At 41.0% G+C, this 20,188-nt stretch overlaps 1 protein-coding gene across 1 annotated transcript in view; it reads right to left on the reverse strand.

Moving 5' to 3' along the window:
- The window catches only part of mtrex (Mtr4 exosome RNA helicase), a 93,033-nt gene that overhangs the window by 60,642 nt on the left and 12,203 nt on the right, over positions 1-20,188 (reverse strand). The window contains exons 4-11 of the mRNA XM_033030568.1: positions 18,988-19,050; positions 9,913-10,025; positions 9,318-9,492; positions 8,000-8,090; positions 7,418-7,542; positions 4,663-4,761; positions 3,512-3,614; positions 1,072-1,203 (exon numbers count right to left, since the gene is read on the reverse strand). Coding sequence (XP_032886459.1) covers positions 1,072-1,203; positions 3,512-3,614; positions 4,663-4,761; positions 7,418-7,542; positions 8,000-8,090; positions 9,318-9,492; positions 9,913-10,025; positions 18,988-19,050 — 901 coding nt within the window. The remainder of the gene's footprint in view (positions 1-1,071; positions 1,204-3,511; positions 3,615-4,662; positions 4,762-7,417; positions 7,543-7,999; positions 8,091-9,317; positions 9,493-9,912; positions 10,026-18,987; positions 19,051-20,188) is intronic.

Consider the following 20,188-nt stretch of genomic DNA (forward strand, 5'->3'; position numbering starts at 1 on the left):
CGTTAAGATTTTGGTGTGGATCCCAGATGTATTGATGCGGTGTGCATCAATATTAACAAAGATGCAAGAGACAGCAGATGCTGGAAGCCTGAGCAAGCTACAAACCGCTGGAAGAACTCAGTGGGTCAGGCAGCATATGTGGTGGGAAATGAACAGACAACGTTTTGAGTCATGACTCTTCCTCAGATTGTCTGAAGATCCTGACCAATCATGTCTTCAGTCCATTTCCCTCCACAGATACTGCTTGTCCTGCTTAGTTACTCTGACAAATTTTGTTTTGCTTGATATTAATGAAACAAAATAAAAAGACCAGGAGTAGGCCATTAAACTCTGCCAACTTATTCTGCTCTTCAAAAACTACATATCAGAGCATTTGTTACCACCCTGAACCCAATGCAATTCAACATAAATTAGCAACTTCGGGTGTGGTGTATTTTCTGATAAAACATTCAGGTTCATGTTCAGCCTAGGCCAGTGGTTCATCCAGGTGGCAATGCATTTCTTGGAATTATATTAAACATTTTCCTGATCAATAGCAATTCAAGTGCAACAAGTCTTTTTCACCCCTCTCACTTTTCTGCGAATGGTTCTGGGTCACGTCAGATCAGATTCCGACTGGCAGTGATTAGGTCAGGTCTTAATTTTGTCAGGTCTTAAACAGCCAAATAGAAGGATTCAAACAAGAAATCCCAAGAAAAATACAAAATACTGGAGTAATCCAGCATTTTTGTATCTTTCTTTGGTGAACCAGCATCTGCAATTCCTTGTTGTTACGTTTTAAGAAATTCCAAGAAACAATTTAAAGACAGATAAGAGAACAGACTCATGCACTTCTCTTACTTCTAAAATAGCAGGGGAATTCCAAATCCAATTAAAAAACACATGCTGTATATTTCTGGTCTAATGTGGTGCTAAGAACTCTTTTGCAACAACCATGATTTCAGAAAATATCATTTTGTTCTAAGTAATTATGTTGAAACTATTGGACATTCACAAGAAAAAGGATATTTTTAAGCTAAAACGTGTTAGGCAAAGCTGTGAAATAAAAATGTTTGTGTGAGTTATTCTTACCTGTATTGAAGTCAAGTTTGGTCATTTGCAGAGCATACGCTTCACAGTCTTTTTTGCTAAAGCTAAAGATAATAACAGGCTGAAAAATCCTTTCCATGATCATCTTTACAATCTTGAATACATTTGATGGCCCTGTGGGTAACAATAACAGAAACTTACAAAAGCATAACAACCCTGGTCTAGGTGGGAACGGAAGGCACCTGAGAGGAAAGCCGCCTTCAAGCTCAGAGCTAAAGTAGACCCAGCTAGCAGATACTGGCCTCCTCCGAACAGAAGAGCAATGACAACTTCAAATTCAACCACATCACGCATCTGGATTATGAATGAGAACTGGGTGTTAGGGGTCAAAATGGGTGTATGCATATACTGAGAGTTTTGTTTTAAATGAACACAATTTTATATTTTTTCCCCATTTGTTTTGATTTGAATATATGAAATTAACCTCAAAATTTATAGGTATGTCATACATAAAACCTGAAAATGCAAAGCACAATATAAAATATGAACAGAAGTGGAAGAGATTATTTGATATTGTTGTAAATGAGCCTACTTTCCCAAAGGAGAATGATTTCTTTTGTTACACAGTGATTTTACACAGCATTTGACTGGCCATAGAAATATACATTTATCCAAAATGATTGCTCAATTAAACCTTGCATCCACAAAAATATATTGTATTTTTTCCATGTAATAATAACCATAAATATGAGACCATTTCATTTCAGTTGTACGTTACTTTGAATATCAAGACATAACAGCCATAATTTCAAAGCTTTATACCAATGAAAAGTTATCATTCTATCAATTACATTTTTTTTTTAAATAAGGCATCGTGAAATTTCTGTGATCAAAGTGTGATCAAGCTAATGTCACGTGAAGGTCAGGCATAACATTACTGGATGTAAAATACAGTAAGACTGCTGCTCATTCTAAAGAATCAGTTTTAACAGAACTCCTACCAGCCTTTTTTAAGCAAGATTTCCAGGTTACCAGAAAATATCAAAAATATAAACACAAAATCCTGGAAATATTCAGCAGGCCAGATAGCATTTACGGGAAAAGAAACCAGGTTCATGTTTCAGGTTAATGACCATTCATCATCTCAGTTCTGTTGAAAGATTATCAATTTTAAACATTAAAATACACAAAGTGTTAGAGTAACTCTGCTAGTCAGGTTGCATCTCTGGAGAAGATGGTTAGGTGATGTTTAGGGTGGGGTCCCAACCTGTCGCCTATCCATGTTCTCCAGAGATGCTGCCTAACTCACTGAGTTACTCCAGTATTTAATATTAAGTGTTAAGTAACATTCCACATTAACACCACTGCTCTCTCCTCAGATGTTGAACGACCTGACAACAATTGCTCTATTTATTTCAGATTTGAAATGTTTTATTTTTTTTAAGTATTCAAATACACTTCATCAGAAGACATAACCTATCTGTCAGAATTCTACTTAAACTTCAGTTAATGTTTTGGGTAATTTATGCAGTGCCCGACATGAAACTTTAAGACCAAGAGCTTCCCATTTCAGCTAGTCCTATTTGCCCATATTTGAACCATATCCCTTTCAACCTTTCCCATCTATGTATCTGTCCAAATGTATTTTAAATGTTGTTACTGCACCTGACACAACCACCTCTCCTGGTAGCTCGTTCCATATATGTACTCCCTAGTGCGTAGAAAAAGGTACCCCTTTAGTATTAAACCCTAGACCTCTCCACAAACATATGCCCTCTAGTTCTTGATTCCCCAATCCTAACAGAATGAATGTACATCATTCCATGCCTTTCATGATTTTACACACGTCGATAAGGTCATCCCTCCGTCTCCTGTGTTCCAAGGAATAATTTATTAGTCTACCCAATCTCTCGCTACTGCCCGGGGCCCTTGAGTTCTAGCAACATTCTTGTAAATCTTTTCTGCACTCTTTCCAGCTTAATCGCATCTTTCCTATAGCAGTGTGACCAAAACTGAATATAAAACTCGAAGTACAGGTTTCCCAACATTTTGCATGACACAAACTCCCACGCACAAAGCTATGCTGTCTATTCCCAATTGATCCCTCGTTCCAAATGCACATCATAATGCCCTCCAATAATTTACCTACCACAGATGTTAGGCTACAGTACCCGGGTTTTCCTTTGCAGCCCTTCTTAAATAAAGGCACAACATTAGCCTCCAGTCTTGCAGTACCTCACTTGCAATTAACAATGATGTGTATATCTCAGACAAGGCTCTTGCAATTTCTTCTCTAGCTTCCCACAGTGTTCTTGGATGTACCGGAGTCTAATTGTTGAAGTGTCTTTAGCACTTAAGACTTTAAACTCCTTGTATACCTTTTATATGTTGCACTTGCTTACCTTATCTAAGCCAATGATAAAGACTGTAAATTGATTTTAGATACCGACAATGCAAATTATATTAGTTTCTATCTCTGTACCTTTCGTTCCTCCTTTCCGCCCCTTCGAATCAGCTTTTGCAAGATCTCCAGCATCTCTCAGTACCTGCATAGCTGTATTGAAGTTATCTTCTCTAAAATCTCCCTACATTATAAAGATAACATCCAAAAATCAGGTATATGCGTCCAACGTCATTTTCACAACTGGCTATAGAGTTGGAGGGAATTGTAAAAAGATGTTTATATTTGTTGTGGAATTAATCATTTACGAACACGCAACCACAAAATAAAGTTCTGATCAAAACCAATGAACTTAAACTTATTTGATCCAATTCCAGCAAAGGGAATTCTGCAAAAATAAGAGTAGATTATGATTTTCTTCAAGGCTTTGCAAATTTCAACTAGCTTGAATTTACAGCATTTTCAAAAGACAGACAAAAGTGGTCCCTTTAGAGCATTGGGTGATTTGAGAGGTTAAATCTTCAACACTGAGCCAAGGTGCCGATAGAACTTCCAGCCTTTGCCATATCAAGCAGATGACTTTGATAAAGTGAAGATCTAGATGGATCACCCATTCAATTGGTTGAAGGCAACAAAAGTGGCAATCTTTATTATTGAACTCTTATACTTAACTCTGCCATAAAAAATGGGGTTTCACAGATGCTCCTTGTCCTATTGTTTTAAATGTTCATCAATTAGAAATGTATATGCCAGAATTGTGAAACTTTAACCAGCAAACCCAAATGCAATTATTGCTAAATAATCTGCTTTCTTGATATTGACTGAAGCCCAGCATGGTAATTCCCCTAGACGGCTTCCAAATGGAAGGCTGGCATCTTCGGCTCACACCTGGAAAGCCACACAAATGCTTTTGTGTGAACCGACATCCAAAGAATTGTGCCTGTAATAGTGCAGTTTCCTCTGTTCTAAGTAGAGGAGTCAGCTGAGTTTTATATGCTCAATGTTCTGGGAAGAAGCAGCTGGCCACTCACTTTGCAGGACTGTCTGTAACTTTAAACAGACAGACTTAGGGTCAGGTACGTGTCTCTTGGCTCAACCTTCAGATGTAATTTTCCATAAACTTGCCAGCATTCTTTGCTGCAATCTCTTTCAATTTACATATGTTAAGCATATCAATAATTAATACAATTTTTTAAGAAATGCAGTGCGTTTCAATGATGAGCTTCACTTACATTTTCATCAACAACTAAGTGTAATCCATCACCGCCTGCTGGGAAAATATAATGTTGCAAAGGAGTCGGTCTATAGTCTGTGTAGATTACATGGCAGGGCTGAAATAAATTTTGATCAATATTCTGATTATCAAAGAATCAAAAAAATCTTTATTACAGCATTATGTTAAAGCTTGCTTCCAGAACTGCAAATAATATGGGTAAAGACTGAAGGATGAGGGAAAGAATGGGCACAATTGATAACGCTTCCGACCAATAAAATGAGCTATTTCCATGTCATAAACCAATGTGTTACTGCAATTTTCAAGCCAAATTATTTTGATTGAGAAAAATCCATGTTCTCAAAACTTGTTATAGAAACATATAAAATAGGTGCAGGAATAGGCCATTCAGCCCTTCGAGCCTGCACCGCCATTCAATATGATCATGGCTGATCATCCAACTTGTACCAGATTATACCAGAAAGCATGGTTTTAAAATGTGATAAAACAAAATAATTACTGTTTAATGTAATTGAGACGTCTGCAGAATTCAGCGTTGGGTTTTATTAAAAAATCGAATTTAAAGTATTTGGAGGTGAAAAAATATTTTTACTTTGATTACTAGCATACAAGAGAAAGCAGAAAAAGTAATTTACTTTCACATTTAATGTACCTTTGTACCAAATTCAAACTGCTTCATCTCAAAAAATATTTCTAAAGTATAAACAGTTCTTTTGACTGTATGTGTGCTAGTCATGTTACATCAACAATTTATTCATTTTCACGGAACAGCCAGTTATTGTTGTTGATTGCATCTCTTGAACAACCTGCACCTTCCTAAAACCAACTTTGCTGGCTAAACTGCGCTGGGGCATTTGCTAATCTATATCCCTCATTTATATGGCTGCCTTCAAATTGCATCCCTTGTTTATTTGAACATTACATAGAAAATAGGTGCAGGAGTAGGCCATTCGGCCCTTCGAGCCTGCACCGCCATTCAATATGATCATGGCTGATAACCATATAATATAACCATATAACAATTACAGCACGGAAACAGGCCATCTCGACCCCTCTAGTCCGTGACGAACACATAATCTCCCCTAGTCCCATATACCTGCGCTCAGACCATAACCCTCCATTCCTTTCCCATCCATATAACTATCCAATTTATTTTTAAATGATAAAAACGAACCTGCCTCCACCACCTTCACTGGAAGCTCATTCCACACAGCTACCACTCTCTGAGTAAAGAAGTTCCCCCTCATGTTACCCCTAAACTTCAGTCCCTTAATTCTCAAGTCATGTCCCCTTGTTTGAATCTTCCCTACTCTCAGTGGGAAGATCATCCAACTCAGTATCCCGTACCTGCCTTCTCTCCATACCCCCTGATCCCTTTAGCCACATCTAACTCCTTCTTAAATATAGCCAATGAACTGGCCTCAACTACCTTCTGTGGCAGAGAGTTCCAGAGATTCACCACTCTCTGTGTGAAAAATGTTTTTCTCATCTCGGTGCTAAAGGATTTCCCCTCTATCATTAAGCTGTGACCCCTTGTTCTGGACTTCCCCAACATCGGGAACAATCTTCCTGCATCTAGCCTGTCCAACCCCTTAAGAATTTTGTAAGTTTCTATAAGATCCCCCCTCAATCCCCTAAATTCTAGCGAGTACAAGCCGAGTCTATCCAGTCTTTCTTCATATGAAAGTCCTGACATCCCAGGAATGAGTCTGGTGAACCTTCTCTGCACTCCCTCTATGGCAATAATGTCCTTCCTCAGATATTGAGACCAAAACTGTACGCAATACTCCAGGTGTGGTCTCACCAAGACCCTGTACAACTGCAGTAGAACCTCCCTGCTCCTATACTCAAATCCTTTTGCTATGAATGCGAATTTACCATTCGCTTTCTTCACTGCCTGCTGCACCTGCATGTCTCTTCACTGCCTGCTGCACCTGCATGCACATATTAGGGGCAGTACAGTGGCACAGCAGTAGAGATGCTAACACAGCACCAGAGACCTGGGTTCGATCCCGACTATTGGTGTAGTCTGTACGGAGTTTGTACGTTCTCCCTGTGACCGCATGGGTTTTCTTCAGGTGCTCCAGTTTCCTCCCACACTTCAAAGACAGGTTTCTAGGTTAATTGGCTTCAGTAAAATTGTAAATTGTCCTAATGTGTCGAATAGTGCGAGTGTATGGGGTCATCATTGGTTGCCGTGGACTCGGTGGGCCAAAGGGTCGGTTTCCAAGCTGTATCGCTAAAGTCAGTCTCTTATTCTTGAAATTTGCAATTGATCTAGTTAGTATTTGCAATTTCTTATAAAATTCTTCACAATTTTATTCTGGAATGGCTGGACTCAAATTTTAACACTTTGCCCCTTGTTCTTTCTTCCCCGTAAACTTACGAGTTTCCTCTCTCACGTAATCCATGCCTCCCCATGAAATTTCCAGCTGCCAACTACATAAACAACAGTACCACAGCATAACCTTTTCATGTCTGCTCTTGCATCCAAGTTATTGATCGCCTATGGTCAAACTTAATGCTCCATCACACCACTTTTCAGTTCATGACGTGACATACATTCTCTTTATTGTCAATCTCCTCCTCACCAACTAATCTCCAGACACAAAGAACCCAAAAGAAATTCTTAAAAGGAGGCCTAAATATTACATTTTAGTTGAAAATCAGAAAACAATATGCAATTATTACAGGAACTCCAGATTTTGCTTATTATTTCTTTATCAAAGAATCTAAAATTTGTACTTAATTACCTGTTTGTGAAGATGGCAAATCCACTCAGCAAATTGGCGTGCATTGGGAATGGTTGCAGAAAGGAACACATAGTGAACATTGTCTGGGAGAAGAATAATTGTTTCTTCCCATACAACACCTCGTTCTAAAATTAAATAAGTAAAATTAACTTTTTATTTTTCCATGAAAATTATTGCAATTATGCTTGGCTTAACAAACAATCATAATTAGGTACAAACCAATAAAATATACATTCATTATTGGAAATACAGTACTATTCAAAAAATTCCCCACCTCACAAGTAGACAAAACCAGCAAAATGGCATTTGCTGGAACACAGCAAATGCTGTACGTAATACTGTCCATTTTTTACCAACATTTATGTTTCTGTTCTGCAAACTAAACTTCATGTCCATTTCGGAATTAAAATACTCAAGGGTAGGTCATGATGGTAATATTTTGTTAGCTTCTATGAATAAGTATTACATAGACATGCAGAGGGATATGAATATGGTGTTAATAAATATTTAAAATATTGTTTCATACTTTCCCTATGTTACTGCAAGCTGCTATTTTGTATTCATAATAAAGTGCTTACTCACCTGCATCTCTCATGTAATGGATTTCATCAAAGATAACCCAGGCCATTTCTCTCATAACCTCTGATCCTCTATAGAGCATACTCCTTAAAATCTGCCCAAATATATAATACAAGGTTCAAGTCACACAAAAAAAACAAAAAAAGAGTAAGCTTGATATGCTGGACTTGTGTGATCATGTTCTCCATCTTTGACAACCTCTAAGTAGAAGTTTCAATCAGCCTCTAACTGCCCTATTAACCCATTTGCCATCAAAATATCCCCAATGGTCTCACCCAATCACAGATATGGTATATGGTCTGTGGTATATGCACACACTGAACTTTTATCTCCTGTTCTGTATTATGTTCACATATTCTGTAGTGCTGCAGCAAGCAAGAATTTCATTGTCCTATCTGGGACACGTGACAATAAAACTCTTGACTCTTGAGATATTCCATAGGTCCTATTCATCTCCACCTTCCCTGCAACTCAGCTACCTTCTTATCTGGTTTTTGCAGTTCTGACAAAGAGGCTTTAGCTAAAACATTCTCAGTTTCTTGTTCCACAGATGTTTGTTTTTTCCAGCTTTTTCTATTTTTGTTGTTCACAAAGGACCTCAGTCCAGAGGAGTGAATTGTGCTGAAATAGCAGTCTAATTAACCCAAGTAATCATGCAAAAACTTACTAAAAGTCTGCAGGTCCGGAAAAACATGATGAACAATTATTTTGCAGGCAACCACTGTATCCTAGCCATTATGTTCCCATAGCACATAGAAACATAGAAAATAGGTACAGGAGTAGGCCATTCGGCCCTTCGAGCCTGCACCGCCATTCAATATGATCATGGCTGATCATCCAACTCAGTATCCTGTACCTGCCTTCTCTCCATACCCCCGATCCCTTTAGCCACAAGGGCCACATCTAACTCCCTCTTAAATATAGCCAATGAACTGGCCTCAACTACCTTCTGTGGCAGAGAATTCCACTGTGTGAAAAATGTTTTCCTCATCTTGGTCCTAAAAGATTTCCCCCTTATCCTTAAACTGGACCCTTGTTCTGGACTTTCCCAACATCAGGAACAATCTTCCTGCATCTAGCCTGTCCAACCCCTTAAGAATTTTGTAAGTTTCTATAAGATCCCGCCTCAATCTTCTAAATTCTAGCAAGTACAAACCGAGTCTATCCAGTCTTTCTTCATATGAAAGTCCTGACATCCCAGTAATCAGTCTGGTGAACCTTCTCTGTACTGCCTCTATGGCAAGAAAGTCTTTCCTCAGATTAGGAGACCAAAACATGGCATGCAAGCAGAGATAAATGTCAATACACAAACAAACTTTACCTCAGTTGTCATAACTAAGCAGGAAGCCGTTGGATTGATAGTAACATCGCCAGTCATTAACCCCACATCCTGGAACTCCTCATACATTTCACGATACTTCTGATTGCTCAATGCTTTGATAGGACTGGTAAAGATAACTCTTTGCTTATCACGTAAAGCAAGGGCTATTGCATACCTACAGAATGAGAAAAATCCTATTAGAGAATATTTTCAAGATATTTAAATAGGAATTCCAGCTGTATTTAAAATTAGCTGCATTAACAGAAGTAAAGCCAATAAATATATGGATATTTCACAGAATGAGAAAATTGTGCATGTTATAAATCTGAAGCAAAATGAGATTCCAAAAGCATGAATACTAACTGCACATCTCCATGTTACGTGAGGATACTCATGTATCTTGTGTATGTCAGAACATACTGTGTTTTTATTTCAAAATTATTTAAAGAAAAATGCGGCTTTAATGCCAAGGCATTTAAATGTTCCGACACAGACCGTGAAGTACTTATAGTAAGAAAAATACAAGAAAATAACCAATATTTCGCACTCGACAGCCACAAAGGATCAGGCAATGAGTTTGATGATGATCACTTACTCAGCACAAACGGTTTTGCCAGCTGATGTATGTGCAGACACCAATACAGATTGGTTGTTGTCAATACAAGCGATGGCCTCTCTTTGAAAAGCATCCAGGATAAAAGGGTATTCCTGGAATTTAAAGAAAAGAACCATTTAAAAGTAATAACCTCTTGGTGCTGTTTCTATGCTGTATGACTATGATTTTGTATATGTTTAAAATAACAGATTTTTGGCAAAAGCTGTCTCGCTATTTGATGGAGTAACAGAAATATAAACATTGAGTAATTGACCAAAGATTAATATATTCACCTAAAGATAGTGAACCTCTTGGAATTCTCCATCAAGGAAGATCACACGTGGGCAGGAGGGACAAAATTGCCTACTTGTAACTCATTTCATTCCTTATTTTGATATAAAACGGTATATGTTAAACAGTAAATAAAACCAACAAAGCAAACAGTAACTGAGACTGGGCTTCAGGTTAACATGATGAAATGGCAGCGGACAACAGAATGGGGCAATACATTTGGTCTCTGCAATGTGAAAATCAAATAGAAAATAGAGCCAATTATTTCTGAAAATACGCAGAAAACAGAGGGTATGAAAGAACTATTAATCCATTGCTATTCGATTATGCAATAACTCTGATTAGTTGGCACATAAATTACTTATGTTGAATGATATATACTGGCATAGCACCATCCTGTGGCTGATATCAAGCCCTGCAATCAGAATTGACAAAGGAAAGCAAGGTTCAATTGATTGATACGGAAAAATGTTTTATGGTGAAGCAGCATTCTCGGTGCTTTTCAAGATTTGAAAACCATTCGTTGTCAAAACCATTCAGGACAAGAGTCTAGAAATTCACTAAAATACCAAGTTTTCATGAGCATTTGAACGACCCGAGATAAATTTAAACTCAGACATTCCATTAAACAGTTCCAGTCCATTCAAACATTTGTTTTAGATTGATCCCATGATGTTATCAAGACCTGCTTTGTCAGGTCCATGCCACAATGCAAGTTAATATATTTACAGAGATAAATAATTTCAAAATAAATTAAACCCCCTTTAATCACAAGTCAATATGGCAAAATCAAAGTTAAGTTTATTCATCGCATGCACCAACTAAGGTACAGTGAAATGAATTTGCCATGCAGCGATACAGTTGGAAAAAAAAAACCACACAATACACAATTTAACATAAACATCCACCATAGCATTCTTCACCGTGGTGGAAGGCAACAAAATTCAGTCAGTCCCCCTCCTTTGTTCATCCTTGGTCACGCCATAAACCCTCCGTAGTCTCCGCTATTGACGGCCGGATGTACAGGCCCTCTCGTCGCAATGATCGAAACTCCGACGTCGGGACAGTCGAACACACTCCGTGGCTTGGAGTGCCCGAATCGGCCACTTTCTTACCGGAGAACCTGGTTTCACGACCACGCAGGCCGGCGGTCGGAGCTCTTCTCCAGTGATCCCCGGCAAGGGATCCCAGACTCCGGATGGTAAGTCCACGCCACGCTCCGCAGACCACAGCCCCATGATGCCAAAGTCACCAGGCCAGTGATCGGAGCACTCCTTTCTGGCGACCCCCAACAAGGGATCACCCTGCTACGCGATGGAAAGTCCACGCTGCTGAAGTTCTGGGCCCGACTCCAACCCAAGCTGTTAGGCCGCGAGGGGGGAGGCGGAGAAGCGACATGGAAAAAGTCGCCTCTCCGTCGAGGAAGTGACCAAAAAACTGTTTCCCCCTTTTCTCCCCCACCACCCCCCACATAAGACACTAAAACAAACATTTGGACAAACTAAAAAAATAACGAACATGCTGCTGGCAGGGCAGCCGACTTGCACTGCCCCCAATCAACCAATAGGGTCCTGAGTTGGCAACAGTGACACTTACTTTTGAACAAACCTTTTGCCTTTTTAATTGTGGAAAGGTGTAAAATTTGAATCATAAAACATTGCGAGAAGGTTAGCAACATATGGTTGAAGAATTGCACTGTTTTACAAATCGATGACACAAGCACTGCTGTTTCTGTTAACTGTTATTAGGGTCCTTGGTTCTGTAATTACCAAAGACGGTGTAGAACTGAGACAGGGCTCTCGCTTAACTTTTTTTCCCTGTTGCCAGCCGGGCAATCTTGGCAGCTTTATAGGTTGCCAAATGACAGTTTAGGTAGTCATTTATGACAGTTTGCATGACGCGTGAGATAATGTGCTCGGACGAAGTGTGTAGTTACCAGTCGGAATTATACTCAATGAAGCATTCACATATTATTTCTGCTTCAAATAAAGTCACAAACTAAACATATTCACCAATCAAAACATGATATATCCCACAATGACATGCAGCAATATTATAAGACAGTATCTCAACTCTTTCTACACATTGCAATTAATGCAATTTCTATTAGTTCTTTCCACTTCCAAACAAAAATGTGGTTGGATTATTCAGCGTATGATCAACCTGTGTCAATAAATCCTGGACCATGGTAACATATATGCGTACATATAGTTGTGAATGTTGCTCATTAAATAACTACAATACTGATACTCCATATTAAGAGCATTGATTTGCCGTTAAAATGAATTCTGTAATAACATATCAACGGTAGCAGTGACAATCGAACTGCGGTTTTAATGTTCCACTTATTCAGCCGTCACCGCCGATACAAAACGTTGCGTTCCTTTTCTCCAGAGATGCTGCCTGACCCGCGGAGTTACTCCAGTTTTTTGTGTCTATCTTCGGTACAAACCAGTATCTGGTTGCCAAGCTGGGCAAAATGACTCGATGTTTAGGTTGCCCTGCGGCGCTTTGAGTGGTCAGTGGCACCCGGGCAACCGTTAATTTCGAGCCCTGTGAGACCATTTGTAATTTTGTTTTTCCAATTTTCTATGGAGTAGCCAATGATGTAATCAATTTTCTGAGTGTCATGTAGACAATGTACTACATGAAAAAAGACCACAAGAACAAGCCCAAACAAAGAACTCTCTCATACAGAAAACAGGATATCAGCAATTGCTCATGAGATTGGATGTATGCAGAAAGAATGAAGAGAAGTGAATGCCACAATAAACTATCATGTGATGATGACCTCAATGAAGCAAAATAGTCTTCAATGACTGTGCTGTTATGTTTTAGCCACTGGAGCTGTTGAGGATTCCGATTCGGTTCTGAAGAGATACTTGACATGAAAGGATTGCACACTTCGTGAATGAAACCAGACAGCAGTATACACATTAATGAAGGGGTAGGGTAGACAGAAGGACAAATGTGTCCATAATCAGAGAATATCAGTTGAAGCCAAAGGGTTAGAGGGGATTGGAGGTAGAATATTTTTTCCATCTAAACTTCTGAACTTCAAGAAAGGTAACTTCGAGGGTATGAGACGTGAATTGGCCAAGAGAGACTGGCAATTGCTTCTTAAAGGGTTGACGGTGGATATGCAATGGAAGGCATTTAAAGACTGCATGGATGAACTACAACAATTGTTCATCCCAGTTTGGCAAAAGAATAAATCAGGGAAGGTAGTGCATCCGTGGATAACAAGGGAAATCAGGGATAGTATCAAAACAAAAGATGAAGCATTCAAGAAGGAACTGCAGATGCTGGAAGATCGAAGGTACACAAAAATGCTGGAGAAACTCAGCGGGTGCTGCAGCATCTATGGAGCAAAGGAAATAGGCGACGTTTCGGGCCGAAACCCTTCTTCAGACTGATGGGGGGTGGGGGGGGGAGAAGGAAGGAAAAAGGGAGGAGGAGGAGCCCGAGGGCAGGGGGATGGGAGGAGACATCTCGAGGGTTAAGGAAGGGGAGGAGACAGAAAGCGCTAGCAAAACGGGGAGAATTCAACGTTCATGCCATCCGGACGCAAATTTCCGGTGTTGCTCCAACAAACCGGACTTCTGACCGACATACACTACAAACCAACTGACTCACATGGCTATCTGGACTACACGTCCTCCCACCCTGCCCCCTGTAAAGACTCCATCCCCTACTCCCAATTCCTCCACCTACGCCGCATCTGCTCCCAGGATGAGACGTTCCACACCAGGGCATCGGAAATGTCTTCGTTTTTCGGGGAACGGGGATTCCCCTGCGCCACCATAGATGAGGCTCGCACCAGGGTCTCATCCATACCCCGCAACACTGCTCTCTCTCCCCATCCCCGCACTCGCAACAAGGGCAGAGTCCCCCTAGTCCTCACCTTTCACCCCACCAGCCGGCAAATACAACAAATAATCCTCCGCCATTTCCGCCACCTCCAACGTGACCCCACCACTCGCCACATCTTCCCATCTCCCCCTATGTCTGCCTTCCGCAAAGACCGCTCCCTCCGCAACTCCCTTGTCAATTCTTCCCTTCCCTCCCGTACCACCCCCTCCCCGGGCACTTTCCGTTGCAACCGCAAGAAATGCAACACCTGTCCCTTCACCTCCCCCCTCGACTCCATTCAAGGACCCAAGCAGTCGTTCCAGGTGCGACAAAGGTTCACCTGTATCTCCTCCAACCTCATCTACTGCATCCGCTGGTCTAGATGTCAGCTGATTTACATCGGGGAGACTAAGCGGAGGTTGGGCGATCGTTTCGCCGAACACCTCTGCTCAGTCCGCAATAACCTACCTGAACTCCCGGTGGCTCAGCACTTCAACTCCCCCTCCCATTCCCAATCCGACCTCTCTGTCCTGGGTCTCCTCCATTGCCAGAGTGAGCAACACCGGAAATTGGAGGAACAGCACCTCATATTCCGCCTGGGTTGCTTGCGTCCGGATGGCATGAACGTTGAATTCTCCCAGTTTTGCTAGCCCTTGCTGTCTCCTCCCCTTCCTTAACCCTCGAGCTGTCTCCTCCCATCCCCCCGCCCTCGGGCTCCTCCTACTCCCTTTTTTCTTCCTTCTCCCCCCCACCCCCCATCAGTCTGAAGAAGGGTTTCGGCCCGAAACGTCGCCTATTTCCTTTGCTCCATAGATGCTGCTGCACCCGTTGAGTTTCTCCAGCATTTATGTGTACCTTCAAAAGATGAAGCATACAAATTAACCAGAAAAAGCAGCCTACCAGAGAACTGGGAGAAATTCAGAGTCCAGCAGAGAAGGACAAAGGGTTTAATTAGGAAAGGGAAAATAGATTATGAAAGAAAACTGGCAGGGAACATAAAAACTGACTGTAAAAGTTTTTATAGATATGTGAAGAGAAAAAGATTAGTTAAAACAAATGTAGGTCCCTTGCAGTCAGAAACAGGTGAATTGATCATGGGGAACAAGGACATGGCTGACCAATTGAATAACTACTTTGGTTCTGTCTTCACTAAGGAAGACATAAATAATCTGCCGGAAATAGCAGGGGACCGGGGGTCAAATGAGATGGAGGAACTGAGTGAAATCCAGGTTAGCCGGGAAGTGGTGTTAGGTAAATTGAATGGATTAAAGGCCGATAAATCCCCAGGGCCAGATAGGCTGCATCCCAGAGTACTTAAGGAAGTAGCCCCAGAAATAGTGGATGCATTAGTGATAATTTTTCAAAACTCTTTAGATTCTGGAGTAGTTCCTGAGGATTGGAGGGAGAGAGAAAACGGGGAATTACAGACCAGTTAGTCTAACATCGGTAGTGGAGAAACTGCTAGAGTCAGTTATTAAAGATGGGATAGCAGCACATTTGGAAAGTGGTGAAATCATTGGGCAAAGTCAGCATGGATTTATGAAAGGAAAATCATGTCTGACGAATCTTATAGAATTTTTCGAGGATGTAACTAGTAGAATGGATAAGGGAGAAACAGTGGATGTGTTATATCTGGACTTTCAGAAGGCTTTCGACAAGGTCCCACATAAGAGATTAGTATACACACTTAAAGCACACGGTATTGGGGGTTCAGTATTGATGTGGATAGAGAACTGGCTGTCTGGCAGACAGGAAGCAAAGAGTAAGAGTAAACGGGTCCTTTTCAGAATGGCAGGCAGTGACTAGTGGGGAACCGCAAGGCTCAGTGCTGCGACCCCAGCTATTTACAATATATATTAATGATTTGGATGAGGGAATTGAATGCAACATCTCCAAGTTTGCGGATGACACGAAGCTGGGGGGCAGTGTTAGCTGTGAGGAGGATGCTAGGAGGCTGCAATGTGGCTTGGATAGGCTGGGAGAGTGGGCAAATGCATGGCAGATGCAGTATAATGTGGATAAATGTGAGGTTATCCACTTTGGTGGCAAAAACAGGAAAGTAGACTATTATTTGAATGGTGGCCGATTAGGAAAAGGGGAGATCTGGGTGTCGTGGTACATCAGTCATTGAAAGTAGGCATGCAGGTGCAGCAGGCAGTGAAGAAAGCGAATGGTATGTTAGCATTCATAGCAAAAGGATTTGAGTATAGGAGTAGGGAGGTTCTACTGCAGTTGTACAGGGTCTTGGTGAGACCACACCTGGAGTATTGCATACAGTTTTGGTCTCCTAATCTGAGGAAAGACATTCTTGCCATAGAGGGAGTACAGAGAAGGTTCACCAGAGTGATTCCTGGGATGTCAGGACTTTCATATTAAGAAAGACTGGATAGACTCGGCTTGTACTCGCTAGAATTTAGAAGATTGAGGGGGGATCTTATAGAAACTTACAAAATTCTTAAGGGGTTGGACAGGCTAGATGCAGGAAGATTGTTCCCGATGTTGGGGAAGTCCAGAACAAGGGGTCACAGTTTAAGGATATGGGGGAAATCTTTTAGGATTTTTCACACAGAGAGAAAACATTTTTCACACAGAGAGTGGTGAATCTCTGCCACAGAAGGTAGTTGAGGCCAGTTCATTGGCTATATTTAAGAGGGAGTTAGATGTGGCCCTTGTGGCTAAAGGGATCAGGGGGTATGGAGAGAAGGCAGGTACAGGATACTGAGTTGGATGATCAGCCATTATCATATTGAATGGCGGTGCAGGTTCGAAGGGCCGAATGGCTTACTCCTGCACCTATTTTCTATGTTTCTATGTTCTATGTTTCTAAAGCATGGTTTGAATTTGGAACATGCCCAAGTGATTGATGGAGGCAGGTGCTCACACGGCATTCAGGAAATATCTGGATGAGTACTTGAATTGCCAGGGCATGGAAAGCTACTGAAACAAATGCTAGTAAATGGGGTTTGCATAGATAAGAACTTGATGGGCATGATGACTGAAAGGACTGCATCAATGACAGTATCCAGACATTGTTGAGTGGCCTTTCTCTGAGAATTAAGGGATAATAAAGCTAAGCACGTGGTAGAAAGATTCACGAAGAGTTATAGTCATACAGAGTGGAAACTAGGCCCTTTGACCTAACTTGCCCACACCAGCCAACATGTCCCAGCTACACTAGTCCTACCTGCCTGCGCTTGGTCCATATCCCTCCAAACCTGTCCTATCCACGTACCTGTCTAACTGCTTCTTAAACGTTGGGATAGTCCCATCCTCAACTACCTCGTCTGGCAGCTTGTTCCACACATCGACTACCCTTTGTGAGAAAAAGTTACCCCTCGGATTCCTTTTAAATCTTTTCCCCTTCACCTGGAACCTATGTCCTCAATTCCCCTGCACTGGGCAAGAGACAGTGCATCTGCCCGATTTATTCCTCTCATGATTTTGTACACCTCTATAAGATCACCCCTCATCCTCCTGCACTCCAAGGTACAGAGACCCAGCCGACTCAACCTCTCCCTATAGCTCATACCCTCTAGTCCTGGCAACATCCTCGTAAATCTTCTCTGAATCCTTTCAAATTTGACAATATCTTTCCTATAACATGGTGCCCAGAACTAAACACAATATTCTAAATGTGGTCTCACCAACGTCTTATACAACTGCAACATGACCTCACAACTTCTATCCTCTGACTGATGAAGGCCAATGTGCCAAAAGCCTTTTTTGACCACCTTATCTACCTGTGACGCGACCTTCAAGGAACAATGCACCTGCACCCCTAGATCCCTCTGCTCTACAACACTCCCCAGAGGCCTACCATTTACTGTGTAGGTCCTGCCCTTATTAGACATCCCAAAATGCAACACCTCACACCTCTCTATTAAATTCCATCAACCATTCCTCAGCCTTCCTGGCCAATCGATCCAGATCCTGCTGCAATCCTTTACAACCATCTTCACTATCTGCAAAACCACCCACTTTTGTATCATCAGCAAACTTGCTAATCTTGCCCTGAATGTTCTCATCCAAATCATTGATGTAGATGACAAACAGTAGCGGGCCCAGCACCTAACCCTGAGGCACACCACTAGTCACAGGCCTCCAGTCTGAGAAGCTACCATCCACCATCACCCTCTGCTTCCTTCCATGGAGCCAATTTGCTATCCATTCAGCTATCTCTCCTTGGATCCCATACGATCCAACCTTACAGAGCAGCCTACCATGTGGAACCTTGTCAAATGCCTTACTGAAATCCAAATGTAAAACATCTACAGCTCTGGCCTTATCGACCTTTTTGGTCACATCTTCAAAAAACTCAATCAAATTTGTGAGACAAGACCTCCCACGTCCAAAACCATGCTGACTTTCCCTAATCAGCCCTTGCCCGTCCAAATGCCTGTATAACCTAACCCTCAGAATACTCTCCAGTAACTTTCCAACTACAGATGTTAAGCTCTCCGGCCTATAGTTCCCAGCATTTTCCCTGCAGCCCATCTTAAAAAGAGGTACAACATTTGCCACCTTTCAATCTTCCGGCACCTCTTCTGGATTTAAGGATGACTCGTAAATTTAAACCAGGGCTCCCGCAATATCCTCTCTGGTTTCCCCACAATGTCCTCGGATATATCGGAGTTACAAATAGCATGGAAAGAATCTATGGGAAAGGGCAAACTGAAGCCGACTTCGCTTGATTCCAAAGGACTCAAGACACTAAGGAACGTGTGAAACAATCAACTGAATTTAAAAAACAAGATTTTGTGCCAAATAATCTCTCAATATTTTACACTAACTAAAGACTGCTACTCATTTTGACGCCCAAGAACTATTCCAGTCGTGGAGTTTACATGTGTTTTTTCACAGCTGCACAGAAACTTCCATCACCATTGCTAGGAATATGCAGTCAACCATCTAGAAAGCTGAACTGGACCGTACCTTTGCTGCTTTTCCGACACGAGGTTTTAGTTGCTGATATTCATCGTACATTGGAATGGCCACCTGAAAGTTATAGCAATAATAATTATATTTTTGAATTTGGATGATTTAAGTACACTTCAAAGTTTACATGTAGAAAATAATCAGTACACCTGATTTTTTTTTAAATGAATTGTTTCAAGAATGAAAATGTCTGGTCATTGATCCAGATGTTTATTTACAAGCTTAGCACAACCCAAGATATCGAAATTGTAAAAAACACATTTCATGTCCTGTACAATATTTAGAAACTAATTATGTGTGTTGTCTCCAAAGGAACATTATTCTGAAGTGTTATTAATTGTTGGTTCAATGAGATGTCCTTGTTACCTGCTGGGAAAGTTTCTGCTCAACCATTTCTGCTACTCTCCATCTTGATCCAGCACTAAATGATCGTTTGCTTTGTCTCTCCTGCATCAATAATTACAATCGTCTTTGGGAGTTTAGTAATTTTTAGGAATCTAAAAAGGTGAATCATTTGGAATAGTCTTTCGGCATAGATAGGGTAGATAATCAGAAACTTTTTCCCCAGATGGAAATGGCAAAGCCTAGAGGTCATCATTTTAGAGTGAGAGGAGCAAAGTTTAAAGGTGATATGTAGGGCAGTTGTTTTCTTTTAAAGAGTAGGTGGTCAGTGCCTGGAATGCATTGCCTGGAGAGGGGATGGAGGCAGATCCAATAGTGGCATTTAAAGAGGCTTTTAGGTAGACAACATGGCTAAGCAGGGAATGGAGGATTATGAATCACATGCAGCCATGAAATTTGTTTAACTTGGCATCATGTTCTTCACGGACATTGTGGCCAGGGCTCAGTTTCTGTGCTGCACTGATTGATATCCATTTGTTAATTGCTCAGTTAATTTTACTGAATTGTTCTCTATGGCTTGGGCATCAAGTCTGCAAATCTTTAACTAGTCAAATTCAACAGGCACACATTAAGTGTCAGAACATGCAAGTCTTACTAATACACTAATCATGATGAAACACTCAAAACTCAGTAGATCAGCAACTACATAAACTTACAACAAAACTGATCATTTAATGTTAGCTAATAATGAGCTACAGAAATCATTCAGCCGTTTTACACCTTTTCTCACAATGAAGGTTCAAAACAAACTCAATGTACCCATGACTTACAACAAAAAAACAAACTATTGGAGGAG

Source organism: Amblyraja radiata, chromosome 1 (genome assembly GCF_010909765.2).
Source record: "Amblyraja radiata isolate CabotCenter1 chromosome 1, sAmbRad1.1.pri, whole genome shotgun sequence".
Taxonomy (NCBI): domain Eukaryota; kingdom Metazoa; phylum Chordata; class Chondrichthyes; order Rajiformes; family Rajidae; genus Amblyraja; species Amblyraja radiata.